Consider the following 18,641-nt stretch of genomic DNA (forward strand, 5'->3'; position numbering starts at 1 on the left):
CGACCATATATAAAACTCCTTTACTCCTCAACGTAGCGGCACGGGTTCAACTCCGACCTGTGGCCCTTAGCTGCATGTCATTGCCCCTTTCATGTCTTCATATGTCCTGTAAAAAATAAAAGGCTACAAAAATGCCCAACATATTAAAAAAATTATGATTTCCTTAGACCAAAACAATAATGTAAAGTTACAACTTCAACCTAGGATGTGGATACTTAAAATAATGAACGTAGGGGGTTAGATTAAATCAGTGTGGTCAGCCAGGTATACTGTATATTTGCAAATATATTCACATACAGTACATACTGTATACTTAAATAAATATGTAGGCATTTTTGGCCCACATTTAAGTACCACATAGCAGCATAAAAGGCGTGTCACAATTTCTCAAAGCCAAAGGCAACGTCCCCAAACCACCTGCCCTGTCTGAGCCCAAGGCTCGTCACTTTCACAAGACAGGAAATAGCAGCAAATCTTCTTGAGGGAGAAGCTGGAGTCAGGGAAAGCCCCACAATAATACAAATTAGAAAAATTACCAATCTAAAATAAAACGTTTCTTCTTTGGTACCACATGTGTGCTACTTCTGGTCACAGCAAGAAAACACATGATGTTCATCAAAAATGTATATTTTCTGATCAACATGATCAGATCTTGCCTTTATTTAATCCCCAGGTGTAACGTGAGGTGTTGTCTGCGTATTGTACACAGGTAGACAACATGACCAATAACCAATAAAGCCAGCACTTACAGCAACAAATATTATAGGCCCATTTTTAAATGATAATTTTCATGTGAAACAAGCAAACAAACCCTTTTGTTGGAGCATAATTGTATAGTGAACCATATGATACTGGTATTCCATTACAGATATACAGATTTATACTGCACTAAAATAAAAGAGGGAATGTTGGAAGCCATTACGGGACATATAAATAAATAAAAAGTGCTCAGAGAGGAACCTCTATGACTAATTAATACCCTATGTTTAATAAAGGGCTATAGCGCCAGCTTGGTATATGGGTCCATCCCCAGTTGTGGTATCCTAAAATAGAGTGCATCCAGTGGCTGATGATTCATGGGGAGCAACAGGCCATGTAGAAAATGTGTACAGTTGACTCTCACATAAGATGTGTATTGATAGGTTACTTGTGCGATATATATATACTGTATATACACACTGTATATGTACTGTATATGGTAGTCTGCAATTGAACAATTGTGCAATACAGACGTTATTGACTTCAGCTTGAGTTAACGGAAAATGTGCAATCATTATCAACATTAAGTGCAATACGAGGGGGAGGATGTGCTGTGTGTTCTCTTCTGTTCTTCTGTGAATGTGAGGGAAGGTGAGGGGGGTGGGGGGGTTGTACGTGGTTATTGTGTGTGGTTATTTGATGTTCAATGAAGCATTGGATGAGTCAAGGTATGATAATGTTCTGTTTAGGTTAACTGCATGCTTATTGTGTGTTTATGCGTGATGTGTCGTCATTTTTTTCTCCTGAATGGCCAAGGCAAATTTTTCCTATAGAAGACAATAAAGGCTTTTCATATCTTATCTTATCTCTCTGTCCCTTGGCAGCTCCATCTATTAATCTCTCTCCCCTCCACTTCAACACATTTTGTCTCTTTCGCACATGTCCCGTGTGTCTTCGCTTCCCGCCCTCTGTGCTGGGAGCGCCGGCGGCTATGATGGGACCTCTGCTGGAAAATGCAGTGGTCCTTTGTAGGACCGCACAAGGGGAATTTCTACTGGGACCTATTCAGGTCATAGACCGGACCGCTCTGCCTTCAGGAGCCTTTGTGAATAATAATAGGAAGCAATGAGATGATGCCACAGATAATTTGCAGATAGCCCTGTATTTGTTTCCTTTGTTTGTTGAAAGTGGCCGTCTGCCCATTCCACATGATTTCATTTACCTATCTAACGATTTTGGCAGTAGTGTACAGTTTATTGGATATTTGGTTGTGCTTGTTTTGATTAGGATTCCTAAAAGCCGTATTTACTGTGCTAAGTATGCAAACAAGTAACATGAGACATTTCTCAAGAGGCTGTAAACCTGTCACAAGGTTTTGAGCTGTTCCAGTATGCATAATAATAACTCACATAACATCTAAAAACCTTTTGTGTTCGAGATTGAGCATTGTGTGTAAAATGATGTTCACAATCAAACCGTTCAGTTTAATTCAAAGAAGGAAGAGAAAACAATAATAACATGTAGATTTGTTCTGAAATTACACAACATGTCCACATGAGGCTTAACAAAGTCCTTCACTGGTCTTCCACCGGTTGGAAGTCTCAAGTAATGCAGTTCTGGCTGACTGATTTTACATGCCAGTTTATTTGCTGAGGCCATAAAAAGGAGCCTCAAATAGCAACTATGGTCAGCAACAAAATCAAGGGCCCAAACTGTATTTCACTTGTGTTGAAGTCCTTAACTACAGTTTGCGAATCTTTAAATATAAAATATTATTTGACAAGCACACTGAAAGCAAGTATTAATTGATTAAAATGATTTTTATTTGCCGTAATACTTTGGTGTGAATCAATTCGGTGTGAAAGCTTAATGGTTCAGGGAAAACAGACAAACCAGCAAATCCATACATGTCTCCATTAAGCCAACCCAATGCTGCAGGACACTGGCGCTGGGGGACATTCCTTACTAGGACGGAGATCTTACATAACATGTCACTATCGATTCAAAGACACGTTGGCTATAAAAAGAACGAGCAACGCATTTTTCAGCAAAAGCGAAGCAAGGGACAATGTGAAATATTTCAAGCCTTGCGCTGTATTTCACATTTGGTTTTCATACCGACACAAAGCTTTGTTTTTAGGGTTGTTTTCAATTCTTTCTCCCTGCCTCCATCTTCTCACAGCAGGCAAAGTTAGGGCCACTGTGCTGGCTGTCGCTGGCACCCTGCCTGTCAGGCTCGCTTATGCCTGATGAACGGCAGGCTGAAGCGAACCCAGCTCAAGTCACTTTTTATCACCGTGGCTGCACTTGCCTCATTTTATCCCACAGCGAAGACATTCAGGGGTCGGAAGATCTGTTCAATCATCTGTGTTTGGAATGTCATCGCTATTACCTATTTGCTGTTATATTTTTCAGAGTCTTAGCATTTTTCCACTACAGTTTCAAACAAGTATAACAGTTTTGGGAAACACGCATATTTATATTCTTGCTAGTTTGTAGAGCAGATTGAAACCACAAATACATGTGCGTTGAATTTGTAGCAACCAGGGGTATCACCATTCCAAAAAATCAATAGTCGGTGCCAATACCAGTAAAATTACATGATTCTTGATGCAGATTTTAATTCCCACGGTAATACTTTTTTTCCCCCTAAGAGTCCATGTACTTTAACTTTAACACAAACTTCTTTATTAAAATAAAATGGGCAATGGAGCATTAAACAACATAATAAAGCGCATTTAAAGGTGCTCTAAGCGATGTCACGCGTGTTTTAGACTACATTTGTTGTCACATAGAGCAAACATCTCCTCGCTATCCGCGAGCTGCCTGTCCCCAGAACACACTGTACACGTAGCTAAGCATTAGCTTCAAGCTAATATATATCACTGCTACAACGGATGGGCATTTTCATGAAACTTCAACATTTGTGTACTCACATTGACTTACATCGCAGTACTCGAGTTGGGTACTCCGAAAAACAATTGAGACACAGACAGCAAAGTGATCTCAATCATCCCTAGTAGCAATCCCTAGCAGCTTGTTAGCTTAGCTTAGCATAAAGACTGGAACCAGGGGCGAAACAACTAGCCTGGCTCTCTCCACAGATACCCAAAGTGATAAATGGTTTTAGGGAGGGTTATGGACGGGACTATGTATTGGAGTCTCCACTGATTGCAAGTTTACAGTGATGACAGACTCCAGGGTAGCTATTACCAAAGGATATATAGGCCATACATCCTACAACATCTGCTTGTATTTCCTTTTGTTTTTCTATAAATGTGTTTCCGTTATGCCGTTATGTTATCCCATAGTCCATCTCCATCTCCAGACCAGAAGCAGTGTGGTGTATCCCCATGTGAGAGGCAGGTGGGTGAGGCCAGGGGGCACTAGCTGAGCCCACCAGGTCCAATCCATCACACAGTGACAGGAGCCATTAGAGCATGGAGGAGCATCTGTGGAGCCCCAGGTAAGAATGTATTGGCCGGGCTGTGTTTCTTTTTTACCCCATCTAATAAACAGCAAGGGTCTGTACAGGTGTCATATTTGGTATGCAGGGTCAATAGCTCACACACGCAACTCGGCATGGAAACATGCACTGCACACATACATGTGTTTGGGGGGACCCCTCATCTCACATTTTCCCTCCCTGAGGTCAGGCCTCGCCAGCGTCACCAGCTCCACAACAGCTGATCTCTCAGCCCAGGTAAAGTCTGTCAGCAAGGCACCCTCCAGACACACACACACACACACACACACACACACAGAAACGCCATAGGCATTGCCCTTGCACTACTAGCCAACGCGTGAACAGAAAATTGGAGGTGTGATGAGATAAAGTGTGTAAGCTTGACATTCACTAAGGGCCAGCTGGGTCTCGTCCCAGATTTAGAAATCATTTTTCAGTGGCAGCGTCGTTGGACTCGTGAACAAAGCGACCACAGAAGAACATCTCACGTTTCCCCGAAGACATATCTGAGCCCCTGTGTACTCAGAAGGTCCTAAAGGATGTACAACATTGACATGACATCACCAAGATAATTCCTCTCCGTCCAGTTTAAACTTTCAAAGGATCAGATTTCTGCATTATGTCTTCCGAGGGTTGTTCTCGTCATTGCAGAGGAGTGTCAGACCCTCAGGGGCTCTGGCTCAAATTGTTCTGTACCTGTATTTTAACAGTATTTTCTCTCCAGAGTGAAAAGAAGTCACTAACAGTTTATCTCTCAGGTCAAAAACGTGGAAAGAGAGTGTAGAATTATGTGGGGAGAGACTGTCAAACAAAAGAAAAATGGATCCTCATGACTAAACAAAGCTGCAAAATCAGTCAAATTGTTGTGAAGATGTATACATGAATTATAGGCCCAAAAAAAGTTTTGTTTTCCCCATCGCTATGGAGCCTACGTTTAGGCCAATTAAACTGTCCTCAATTGTCCAGACATTTATTTTATTTGTCAACTAAAAGAGAGAACACCTTAGTCCTCAGGACAGACAATTTAATGCATTATGCTATGGAATAAACACAGTGAGATCCGATTAAAAAGCATTCCTTCCTACACTAAATCACGGATCTAATTGTGTTTCCGTATCTTTTATTGCAAATGAGCCTATTATCTAGTGCTGTGCAGGAAACGGTCTCGTAAAAAGACGTTTTTAAGACGTCACATAAATTGTGGTTACGCCGCACACACTCACCATTGCCAACTACGTTACATTTGAATGCCGTAAAGTCATTGCCTGGGAGTAGCTGGATACATAACAACACATGGTTCTCAATGCTTTAATCCAGCACAAAGGCAACTGGAGAATATCCCCACTGCAAAGGTCAGCTTGAGTAAACCATTTATTGACAAAGTTTTTTTTCTCACTTTTGAAGAAAACACATCTTGGAAAGAAATAATTTAGAGCACACTGGAAGCTGTAGACGTACACTGGCATTGGTTATCATACAGACTAATTACTGGAGGTAATACTGGAGGGCCGCAGGTCGGAAACAAACCCGTGCCCGCTGCGTGAGAAGTAAATATATGTGTGTGCCTGCTCTACCATGAAGCCTCCTGTCCAGAAAAAAAAAAATCTTCTTTCAACAGAAAGTTTTTCCAAAAACAAACCATCTTATTTGTTTCCTATGCCCAGTAACCCATTGTGAGTTTTCCTCTAACACCCTGTCTAGCGTGTCACTTTGATTAATCACTGCCTGTGACTGTGGCATATTCACTTAAAACTTATTGTACATGACAGTGGCTATACTTTTCTTTGAGTTTTAAATGTGCTATATAAAGACTGGATGGTTGCAGCGGGCAATGTTGAAAATATGTTCTTATTTTGGGCCTCATTCAGGGGTTTTGCCAAGGCTTATTCAGTATTTCACTGACTCTAGAGTCTGTAGAGTTGCACTTTCCTGTGTTGACTGCTGTAGTGTGTCCATGTTAAATAAAAACTACATTCATGAAACTGCCATACCAATTGTTAATGTAAACATTGATACTTCTAATACTGCAGTAGGTTAGTGGTGTGGAATCTCTTTCATATCCAAGCAAAATTGGAATAGTCCAATTCAACATTAAATCAGAAATTAAATTAAATTGGGACCTCGTGAATAGGAATTGATTTGGGAAATCGGTGGCGATACCCAGCCGTAGTAAGAAAGAGGTGTTTTGTATGTATATGATCGCATAATGCACTACAAAAGCACTATTCTTTTCTTAAAAAGGTCTTCCGAGCATGCAAACGTTGCACCAGATCTCTTAATAAAAGCTTTCCCTGGAGTTTGGATGCTAAGAGCTTTCACTCCAGTGTCACTGTTAACCCAACGTTTGATTCAATTACTGTCTCGGCCCTATTGTTTCCCTCTCGCCGTCTCTCTTTTCTCTTCAATTCTTTCAGTCAGAGAAGTCCCTGTACCGCTAATACAAGCAAGAAGTACTCCTAAACTTAGCTTTTCACGCTGAAAGCACTCTATAATGTTTATCATTCACAAAATCTATTGGTAATATAAAGTTGGCATGCGCTTGTCTAATTACTTCTAGGATTGTGTAATGCCTAGGGACAATTACATTTGATGAATGGAAAAATGGGATCCTTGTAAACTCTGAAGCTGACATCACACAGACAAAAGCCTGCAAGAAGTAACACATGCACAGCACACAAACGAATTCTAGTCCATTAAAACCGCCAATATAATCCGAACTCATTTAAAGCCCATGTTGCAGATTTAATTTCACAATGGATTTGTGCAAATTCCTTGTTTGTAATAAACATTTTAACTGTCATCCATTGTATTTGATGGTTTTGGATATCACAAAACGGAATATAATAATGGAAATAATAGAATAATAACAGAAAAGTATTTGCAATGATTCTCCTTTCCCTCACAATGCATTACATGACGTCATGTTGGGGAGCAAACAGAGCAGCCCGTCTTGTCTTTGCCACTGGTCTTGCCTGATATGGCTTTTGGTCTTTTAAATGTTTAATGTTTAAAATTATATTGGAAGGAAAATGAAACACAGCTTAGTTTTATAGGCTTTTCAGTAGTTTAGACAGATAGCTAACGCTACACCGCCAGACGTTTGCTAACATTAGCGCAACAGCGTTAGCCTAGCCTACTAGACAAATATTACAACTGAATTTGGGGTTTCCTATGCGTCCATGTTGTCAACATAAGACCTGTGGCGTTAGTGCTCTTTTTGTACTGGAATTGTGTTGAATGAAATAGTAAGCTTCGCTCCTACAAGGTGGGTGGGTTTTTAATACACACAAAGCTAACTGGCTATAGTTAGCCTGTACGTATGCTAGCGGATATAGCTAAATATTGCCAAAACTCTAATGCCAAAGTTGCTGGCTGGCTATGTTGCGTAGCCAGCCAGCTAACCACGACAGCGTTGACCCCCACAATCAACCTGCAGTGATGTTTGAAATGGAGACACACATATCGTGCCTTTTCCCAGAGATCCTGGACATTATTTTTATTTGTCTGGATGTTAAAGACAAAGTAAGAGTAGCTCAAGTGTGCACGGCCTGGAGAGACGCGTCCTACCATAAGTCGGTGTGGCAGCAAAGCTACATCTGGTGCAAGCCGTCTGTAGACCAATTGTAGGGGAATGAAAGTCAGATTCTCAGTTGAAGTCTGAGCTACATAATTCAAGGGATGCCGCACATCAAAAGCCTGGACTTGTGTGGATGTTTCAACCTCACAGACAACGGACTCAAACAAGCCTTAAAAAAACCTTTTGAAGGATGCAACAGTGTACAAATACTTGTACTGTTGAGTATACTGTGAAAATGGTTCTCATGAATTTCTCAGCTAATTGTAATCCGTAAAATATTGATTTTGCTCCAGCTTCTTGAGTTCTATCTGTGTGTGTGATCCAACCTGCTCCTTCCTTAAAACTTCCATATGGATTTATTTTAAAATTCTGCCCTTTATTAAAAAATAACAACAACAACACATGTTAAATAACACTTTGTTCATGGTTGTTTAATCAAACTTTAATGTTTTCTGAGAAGACATGTCTTTCCTATTAACCCTCATCCTCATAACAACACAATGAAATATTTTATTAGGGCAGGCATAAACCAACCATAGGGGCACACTGAAATACTGGACACTTCTCTTCTACACTTCATCTGGAGTAAAGCTATATTGTCATTGAGTTGCTCAAATGCTCAGTACTAGTACCTACTGTAGCAGTATCAGTTCTAACACCTCTATTATAAGGTATCACCATATGTCATTCTGTTTTGTTTAGATTATATGATATCAAGGGGAATGACTATAATGGCCCAAAATAATTGTCTTGATACTGTCATACAAGAGGTTTTTTATAGCCTGCCAGTATGCAGTGAACTGATATTGTCTAGGGATAAGTCGCCTTTCATATGATTCAGTCTAAAAAGAATGTCAAAGTAAATATAAACCATTAAAATACTTGAAGGGGACCATGACTCTTTTTGAAATGTGTGTATACTATGTTCAATACCAAAAATGACAAAAAAAGGCCATTTAACACTATTTGGAGACATTTTTTTTTAAATTGTATCCGTATCTTGAGTGCGTTTTGTACCCAATAATCAACAGTGGTGGATAACCTACAACACAGCCTTGAAATACTGCATGCTTTAATGCAAGATGTTTCTAAAGGTATTATTTTCTCGCTTTATTTTTTTAGACATATTAATTGTAGAGCATGCCTCTTTTTTTTCCCAAGATCTGTTTTGCAGTATATAGCTATCAAGTAAATCAAGATAATTTCCATGTATTACCTCTTCCCTGTGATTTGTATGCAGGGAGTCTACAGTTAAAGTCGTGAAGAAATGGTTTATAAACCTACATGGAATTACAATGAATCTCCTACTCCCGCCGGCCTATAACCTTTAAACCGCACACAGAAGCTAATGACACAATGGGAGATTTGTAGCAGATATAAAAGTCTAATGTAATTGACTGTGCGCCACGATCGGATAAGCAGGCCCATTTCACCATTTCTAACGTTAAATGTCAAATGACTTCAGCTGAGTGAAGAGCGTGGTGATAAAAGGCAGCACCGGCCCACACTGGCCTGTCAGTCACAAAAAAGGCCGGGCTCTTTAGTCTGACTCAAAAATGGGTCTTTATGTTCTCTAAACAAAGAACAGGCTGGGATATTGTGACAGCTCATCTTTCATGCTTTTATGCATACCTCCTATTACAGAACATTAATTCTACAATGCTGCTTTTCTATTTGTACACTTCAATTTGGGGTGACCAAGTTTTCAGCACCTGATAGATCTCAAGCCCTAACTTAGAGGGAGGGAAGTGGATTTATTTTCCCTGTGATTGTTTCCAGCTCTGTACACAACAAATGTTCATGCAGCGGGTTGAAGGCTCAACTTGCATTGAGGAATAACTCCCTTTGCTTATCATCAGTCAAAGTGACTGCCTCCCTCCACAGAGACAAAGAGAGACAAATGTGCAAGCCGTGGTGAACTGTTTGCCATGAGGCTAACATATCGGGTCCCAATCCTCATACATATGGATCTATGATCATAGAGCACTCTTACTGTACATTACAGGCAGACAAAAAAACTCCCAAGTTAACATTATTGACGTAATGATGACAGCTCTCGGTCGGGGCTCGCTTTTATGTTGTCTAAATGAAATGCTACGATAATAACAATTGTAAGCTAAAAGTTGCTAGTTAGGAAAATGAAGCCTCCCGTCCAGAAAAATATACTGCTGTACAGTCTTCTTTCAAGACTTCAAGAAGAAGGTTTGTTGTTTTGCACTGTATTTTCTAAAAACAAACCCTGCAAAGTTTATTTGTTTTCTCACTGCCCAGTAACCCATTGGGAGTTCTCTTCTTTGCTGCAAAAAAGCGATTTCTCTCCTAACACCATATCTAGTCTAGTGTCCGTTTGAGTAATCATGACACCAGTAATTGTGGCATATTCACTTAAAACTAGAGATGTACCTGACTGGTTTTAGGCAGTATTGGAGGCCATACAGATCCTATTATCGGTATTGCCTCCGCTACTGCCTAGAGGAGGGGGGAAGGCGGAGGTTGGGGTTGTGGCCTTGACCAACTCCCACTTTGCTTGTTTGAAAGCCATGATGTCTCTCTCTCACGGCTGGACCAAAAATCTCTGGAGAAATCTGCAGAGAAAGGGGAGGTAACCTTGCCCCTTATGACCTCATAAGGCTGGACTAGAGAGGAAACAGGGCCAAAAGGGCAAAGGGACATGATGCCTCATAGCTGGCAGTTTTTCAACCTTTTAAAAAATAAATCCACAAAGCCTCCTGATTCAACTGATTTAGGGGTTGACAAAAAAAAAGTGGAAAAGTCTAGCATGCCTTATGACCTCATAAGGGGCAAGATTCCAGATCGGCACAGCAGGATACCCAGGGCTTGGTTTACATCTATCACCATTTCCAGCCACTGGGGGACCACAAGCAGGCTGAGGGAACTCATCCCATAACACTGCTTTAACATTTCTAACAAGGATAAAGGCCGTTGTTGAACAGATTGTCAAGTTCTGAGTTTAATTTGTCATTTTAGGACATAGAACAAAATTGAATTTGACTTGCTGGTAAAGACTTTTAAAAGGCCTAAAGAATCTTGCAACACTGGTTCAATCAGTGGTAAATTGACCGAGAGCCCAAGAGCGTAATCTTTCAAAGTTCACACCATACTGTATTTTTATCACTATGCAATACGAAGACATTGATTCTTGTCTAGACTATTGAAATGTTGTTTAGACTGGACGATCTAAGACATGGAGAGATTTTAGCGGCTTCACAGTGGCTCCCTGTCCCTTAAGGAAATCTCATAACTAGTAAACAAGGCTTTGAGTGTTTTACCACATTCCTTTTTTGCCAATGTCACACTGCTTTGTCTTGGGGAAATGACTAGAATTATTGGGTCCTTGTGAATTATAGAATGTGTTGTAGACCGTAAACCAATTAACACAAATTTTTACTGGTGGTGCCCAAACTTTTGAGCCCCACTGTATACATATATATACTGTATATACAGTATATATTATTTACACAAATACAACTTGGCAACAGGAAACCCTTATCAATCAGAGCCTGACCAATAAAGGATTTTTAGGCTAATGTGGATGCAAATATTTGGTGTTATAAAAATCCAATATTCCCATAAAAAAAGCTTACTTATTTGTATTTATTTATGAGTCCTCACTAAAATAATATGATAATGCAGTTTAAAAATGTACTCACCATTATAAATGCAGATACCAATAGTTAGAAAATACCTAATATCGGACCGCCGATATATCGGTCTGGCTCTATTATCAATGATACAAATGCAGCACTGGAATTCAGAAGCTCACTGGAGGTGCCGTGCTGTAGCAGAAGAAGACATCTGCCCCTGGAGATGCTTGCCAATTTAGTTAACCGCAATGGCTAGCCATCAAAGACATCTGTAGTGCTTTTCTCCATGCTTGAAGTGTAACTATCATCCAGTTTTGTTTTGTTTTGTCAACCCCTAAAACAATTGGATCAGCAAGCTTTGTGGATTTTCCATCAAAAAGGTTGAAAAACTGCCAGCTATGAGGCATCGTGTCCCTCGGCCCTTTTGGCCCTGTTTCCTCTGTAGTCTAGCCATGCCTGACAAGCCATTAGAAGACCTGTATGCCTGCGGCAATGAATGGGCCGTACTCCAGAGGACACAGGGAGTCAGATAAGGCTTAAATCATGAGAAGACAGCAGCAGAGGCCTTCACTTTTCATTTACAAACTACGCTGAGCAATGAAAAGGAACGGGCTATCGGCACTTCCATTTAACCATTTTTTTAAAAAGTTGCAAGCAATTGATTATTGGATCAGTTGTCAACTATGTAGGTAATAAATTATTCAGTTTTTGGTCATTTTTATTTTTCAAATTCTCTAAATCCAGCTTCTTAAATGTGAATATTTTCCGGTTTCTTCACTCCCATATGACAGGTAACCCTCCTGTTGTCAATTTGAACCATTTTCAAAAAGTTCCTATATCAGAAATTTGTGTTTCTTTCAACCAAATTGTCAACAACAAAATAATGTGTATAGTTCCATTAAACCTTTTTTTTTTTTACAATGGAAATAATTGATTAGATAATTCCTTTCATTGAATGTGGGTGTTTTATTCAATTTTATAGCGTTTGAATATATATATTTTTTTTATAAAAGAAAGTTGATAAGGCTTCAAAAGTCCAAACGACCAAAACGTTGAAAAAACAACAACTTTCATTTAAGATTTTTAACCAGAAAACCAAAAAGTAAGATTTTTACCCAGAAAACCAACAAGTTGCATGGTCGGAAGGAAGACAACTGAATTTCTTTGAGTTGTGGACAAAACAAGACAATTGAGGGCATCTTGGGCTTTGGAAAACACTAATCCACACTGACATTCTTCACAATTTTCTGACATCCTATAGAGCAAGAAAGTAATTGATTAATTGAGAAAATAATCAACAGATTAATCAAGAAAATCAACAGATTGAATCGACTGTGAAAATAATAGTTAGTTGCCGCCATTATTTTCTCTCTTTCCAATTATGTCTTTGTCTGTCTCTCTTAGCTCAGCCTCATTCCTTGCTGACCCCTATGCCTCCTTGCCACCCGACATATCTTTAAGTGTTGTTCTTAGTTGGGCGTGCCAGATAGCCACGCTCTTATTGGCTGCTCTTGAGCCCTTTTGTCGAGGTTTGTGCACACGTCTTGTTGAATTTGTTCTAATGGGTAGTCTGATGTGTGGATGTCACGTTGACAAGAGAGCAAACAGTAAATACTTCTGACAGCTACTGCTGGAAAAAAAGGCTAGTCAATAGCGACAAGAGAATATAAAATGGCCATCACTTTTGGTTTTCTCAGCCATTTCTTTTGACATTTTTTTCATTTTCTTCTCTTTTAAACATGTAGAGATGTGTTTCAAAATGATTAACACTCATTAGCTGTACATTCTCACATGACCCACCCATGAGAGAGAGACATCATGGCTTTCAAACAAGCAATGTGGCAGTTGGACAAGACCACACCCCCAGCCTCCACCTCCCCCCATCCTCCTCCTAAAAAGCTAAAGACTCAGAAAGGGCACATATTAAGGAAAGCTCATTGTGGGACTGGCTGTACTTGCTGTAATTCTGCACCAAGGCTGAATTTTGGGAAAGAGACTTCAGATACAGTATTAGGGGACCACTAAGGTCTAAAAAAGTATAGTATATAATAAATAAAAGCATCCAAAGAGCACCCTGTCATGGGACCTTTAAATGTCTGTTTGCATATTTGAGTGTTTAGTCCTAAGGCCAAAAGGGGTAAAGATTATTAGATTAATTAATTACAATTTCAGCAATAAACTCCCTCCTATCGATTACCATAATGTTCAATTACATTCCTTTTAGATTACCCAATGATAGATGCAGTAATAAATATCCATGGGTATGGCTATAAAAAAGCAGTACTGTTTGTTCCCTCTGCACAAACAGAAAAAAAACTTCTGTTTGCTTTCCTTTCCAATCATTTTGTTTCCTTGCATTTAATGGTAAACATTAAAAAATCTGACCTGAATGACACAGCTGTGCATACACTCGCAAGGCGTACTCGCACCTATGAATACACATATATCAACATTCCAGTGGCGTTTTCCAGATTCCCAGTCAGGGAGCGGGTGCAGGAAATAAGATACAGCACCACGGGGCGAGAACAAATTGGTTACCTTGTAGAAGAGCATGATGACCTGTCGCAACTTGAGCTTGTGGAAAACGCAGACGTCGTACAGCGCCGATACAGCCAGGACGGTTACTCCGAGCTCCTTCCACAGCATGCTGCATGCAGCGCAGCCCAGGCTGCCCAGGAACCAGGCCACGAGCCGCCAGGGCCCGGCGTTGCCCCGCAGCCTACAGTGACGCATGTAGCACAGCAATGAAAGCAAGAAGAACAGGGCAGCCCCTTCATCCGCCCGGCCCACCACGCCCGCCACCGCCTCGGTGTGGATGGGGTGAGACGCGAATAGCAGGCCGGCCAGCAGGCTCCACAGGCCTCTTCCAAGCAGCAGGCGAGCCAGGGAGGTAAACAGGCCTGTCACAGCCCCGTGGAGAGCCACGTTAACCAGGTGGTAACCCCAGGGCTCCAGCCCACCCACAGCGTGGTTGAGGCGGAAGGAGAGGGTGCAGAGGGGCCGGTAAGACTTATGGCTGCCACTGTGTGAGAGCAAGGTGCCCCAGAAGTCATCGTAGAAGATATTTGTCCAGGGCGTCTCTGGAAGCAGGTCCTGGTTTGTCTTGATTGCACGGCTATAAAGAAAAACAAACAAACAAACAAGGGTTAGTAAAGGACTTCTGGTAACAAAAAAACATAACTGTAGATGGAAAGATTAAATCAATATTGACACTGTACTGAATGCTCACATTTCCGTTGAATGTCACACGGCTACAGTGCCTGACCACACTGACATATTCAGTAAAAGTGTTAAATCTGAACACAGTGTTTAATAGGGCTGGTTGATATCCTTTTTTCCTGATTCATTCACAAAACATGGGTGGCAATTTGATTTGTATTGTGATATTTATTTATTGCGATTCTAGAAGTATTGCAATTCGATAGTATCGAGTATTGTGATTCTCTTGTCCTTCTTTAACAAAAATCCCAAGGGCTGCAACAATAAATAGTATAGTGAGTATAAAAACGAAAGATATTGAGTTGAGGGATGCAAAAATAAATAAAAATAAAAAAACAGCAGAGTGGGGGTAGTGGAAAGACCATCGGAGAGACCCCTAATGTTGTTCTGAAACACATGGCGAAGGCAGACCTATTGTCATCCAATGTGTGGAAGCGTTTCCCAATAAACAAATCGGGAAAAGTGTGTTAATTGCAAGGTATGCAAAAGCAACACGGCATGGCACGGGAGCACCACGGTTATGGTTCAGCACCTAAAACATGTTGGGGTCTGGATAAGGACAAAGGAGTTCAACAGCAGGGTAAGTCACTACTAACAGACTCAAGAACAGCCATAACCACTCCGAACTCCCATATGCACTGACTTCACCCCCAGACTTTCTTCTTCCCCACTTGCTGCGCAATACTTAATATATAATACATTAAGAAGACACTGCAATCCTGTGTATTTCATTGCTAAACAATATTTAAATATGTATTACTTGACCACTGGAAATTCTTTGCAATTTCATTACTGTGCAATATTTAATATTTAATTTCATAACTGTGCAATATGTAATATTTAATCAAATTGATGCACCAATAACTCAATTTCATAACTGTTGAATATTTTGTTCATAACGTGTATAGAAACCATAGTCATCTTTCGTACTATTTTATATGGAACTGAGACAACTTTGCCCTCCTTTTACCCCCTTTTCTTTTGCACTACTTATATTTTATTCCAGGTTATATTCCTTCTTGTTGACACTGGTCAATCTCGTTGCACAGGTATTGCGCGTGTGTATAATGACAATAAAGGCATTCTACTCTATACAGAATGCTACTTTTGTTTTGTTTTGAAGTGAGGAAGGTGACCTCCCTCCAGTAGCTCCTCTGGTCCTGGTGTTAACTCGTTATCGAGCTTGACAAGCATGACAAGTTAGCGTTAGCTCACTTTTTTGGCCCATTCATTTGTCAATTATGTATATATTCTGTGCTTTGTCCCATATATATATATATATATATATATATATATATATATATATATATATATATATATATATATATATATATATATATATATATATATACGTATGTATATATATATATTGTACTTTTTAATTTAATTTTGAAGTTCTTTTATAGCACTTGGTCATCTTAAACTGTGTGTATAAATGAACTTAACTTGCACTCACTACAGAAATGGTAATAATTTATTGAATAAGCTTCAAGTGAACTGCTCTTTAGGTTAATAAAACAACAAGTATGTATATGTAAGTAGGTATTGAGTTGATGTAAATTGTGCTATTCCACATACTATCTTTTTGATTCCAAAAAGAAACAGCAAACCTTGATGCGAGATGCATCATGTACATAATTGTTAGTTGCAGCTCTAAGGGACAATTCTAAAAAAGAATGCATATTGTGTCAGTCAGTCAGTGTGTAAAGAAGTACATAAAATGAATTTTCTGCATACATTCTGTTGTGCTGGAAATGTATATGATGTAGTTGTGGTTGTCAGCGGTACCGTTTACACTGAAAATATTTAGGTGAATCATTGGTAAAAAATATTGATTCTAGGAAAAAATAATTGAAATCGCAAAATCTTTTTCATCCCCACCCCTAGTGTTTATTGTCTACAGTATTTCTAATGGCAGTCCACTGCAGATTCTCTGAGGGGGATGTACAGCCATTCTTCCCTAGTGCGCACTAAGCAGAAAATATAGCTTGCTATGAAATGAAACTTTGCAGTGCGGTCATGTGGCATTCAAAAAGAGAAAATTCAGAGGGCGAGCTTCAAGATCTGGGCAGCTTTGTCACCACAGCCACAGCTCTTACAGCTATGGACCTACGGATTAAGCAAGAGCACCACACCCTTAACCCACAAACAAATACAGGCACGCAGTAGGGGAACGCCATGTTGGCATAATGCAGCGACGGATGGACAGAAGGCAACCAGAGGTGACAATGGACATGGCGGCTCACTTTGTTTGGGGACGACGGAGAAAAATGGTGAGATATGTCCACGGTTAAAAACATTTCTAAACAACAAATGTGTACTTTCAGCCTTTCTTGGCAGGCATGCCCGATAAGTAAGGGCTCAGTTGGACCTCCCTCTCTTTCAGTGATGAACCTGCGTGACCTAACCCTAATGCCGCTACATCAGCGACAAGCTGTGCGTGTCAGTGGCTGAGTGGGGTGGCCAGCAAGGGTCAAGGGAGAGGGGGAAAAAGAAAAGGCATGTTTCTCCCTACAGGAGTCCATAAATGTTAAATATTTTTCCTGTCTCCTTCTGCCACGATGCAAGGTGTCTGCCGCAGCGACAGGCCTCTGCTGCTTCCGACTGAGAGATGGTGCTGCAGATGATTCAAAGGCACCAGAATGAGCCTCCGGTGGTTAGCGATGGCAGAGCAGAGGTGTTGTTAAAGACGTGACAGATGGGACATGACACGGGATAACAAGCCGCGTGCAGCAGGTTGAACTGCGTCCTCACGGCACACACAGTCACAATTAACACACCCACATCAGTTCAAAGAAAGACAGGTGTAGCAAAAAATGTCAGGGAGCAACAGAGAGCGCAACATAAGAAGAACATTATTTTCATCCGTGTATGAAATACACATGAATGTGAGAAAAATGGATAAATCAAAAAAGCAGTTGGCGTAAGAGTAATGAAACGCTCCTTCAGCTGTTCTGAGGCTCTTAAGCACAACACTTTATCTTGGCAACTGTCACCTCTCAATACCTGAAAGCTCATGAGGAGTTTGGTGTTGCACAGCGGGGTATGCAGCATTCATCAAATCTCAAAATGAAGTGGCTCTCTCTGAGAAGGGTGAGCAGAAATAGCCCATTTTAAAATGGATCTAAGGGAAATAAACACCTGGCCTCAGGATGTTGAAAGGGGCCTGTAATTAATCAGCTGGGATATAACAGCAATGCCTTGGATGTCAACGCACAGATGATTTGGTTTCTCCAACTTCTCTCAGACGGACTGAGGCTCCAGCCCTCCACCAGCAGGCTTAAGAGCCAATAGCCCAACTCTCCACTCCAGACATGCCAGTTTATTTTCTCTGGCCCATTTGTCAACTGAGATCTTCATTCCCCCGCAAGATGCTCACATAAGAGGCATTATGGTTCAATTACATCTCAAAGCCGTTTTGGAGACAAGTGTGCGCTCTTTTTCCACTGCACAGTGCGGTGGAGCCCCCGAGACCAGATACATTATATATTGCCCTAAAACCACACCAGATTTTTTCTTGGAGCAAAAGCACAGACCAAAAGCCAGTGCCACTCACTCAGAAGCCCACTGCATTTACAGCCTTGGCTTCCAGTGTCAACGTCCATGAGGTTCACCTCTCAGATAGTTTCCTGCTTATATGTCACAGGGGCCGACAAGCAGCAAATGCATTGTGGGTGACAAGCGGAACCTTAACCCAATTTGCAACAACTACTTAGAGCGGGCAAATGGGAAACACCCACTGCTGAATTAACCCATCTGCATCACAGTCCAACTAGTCTCACTTTGCCAGACTTTCCTCCACAGCGCTGCAAAGGAAGGTCTGGTTCGTCCACATAAAATTCCAGGATAGTAGAAAAATGTGCTCTGGTTTATAGGAATTTCTTTAAACCAATCACAATCGTCTTTGGTGTTGCCTCTGCAAAATAGTCTCAGGATAAACTTGTTTTGGTGGAACATGTGTACGTTCAAAAACTCCGATTGGACAGATAGTTTACCTATGCTGCAGAGATCTGAGGAGCAGTTAACCATAGTCCTCATAAATCAACCAGACTTTAGAATTCCAACACAAAGAAAG

At 40.6% G+C, this 18,641-nt stretch overlaps 1 protein-coding gene across 1 annotated transcript in view; it reads right to left on the bottom strand.

Annotated features, from left to right (window-relative positions):
- Positions 1 to 18,641, bottom strand: part of tmtc2b (transmembrane O-mannosyltransferase targeting cadherins 2b) — a 110,358-nt gene that overhangs the window by 48,038 nt on the left and 43,679 nt on the right. Inside the window, exon 2 of the mRNA XM_034878348.1 lies at positions 13,886 to 14,462. Coding sequence (XP_034734239.1) covers positions 13,886 to 14,462 — 577 coding nt within the window. The remainder of the gene's footprint in view (positions 1 to 13,885; positions 14,463 to 18,641) is intronic.

The sequence above is a fragment of the Etheostoma cragini genome, chromosome 8 (genome assembly GCF_013103735.1).
Source record: "Etheostoma cragini isolate CJK2018 chromosome 8, CSU_Ecrag_1.0, whole genome shotgun sequence".
Classification (NCBI taxonomy): Eukaryota; Metazoa; Chordata; class Actinopteri; order Perciformes; family Percidae; genus Etheostoma; species Etheostoma cragini.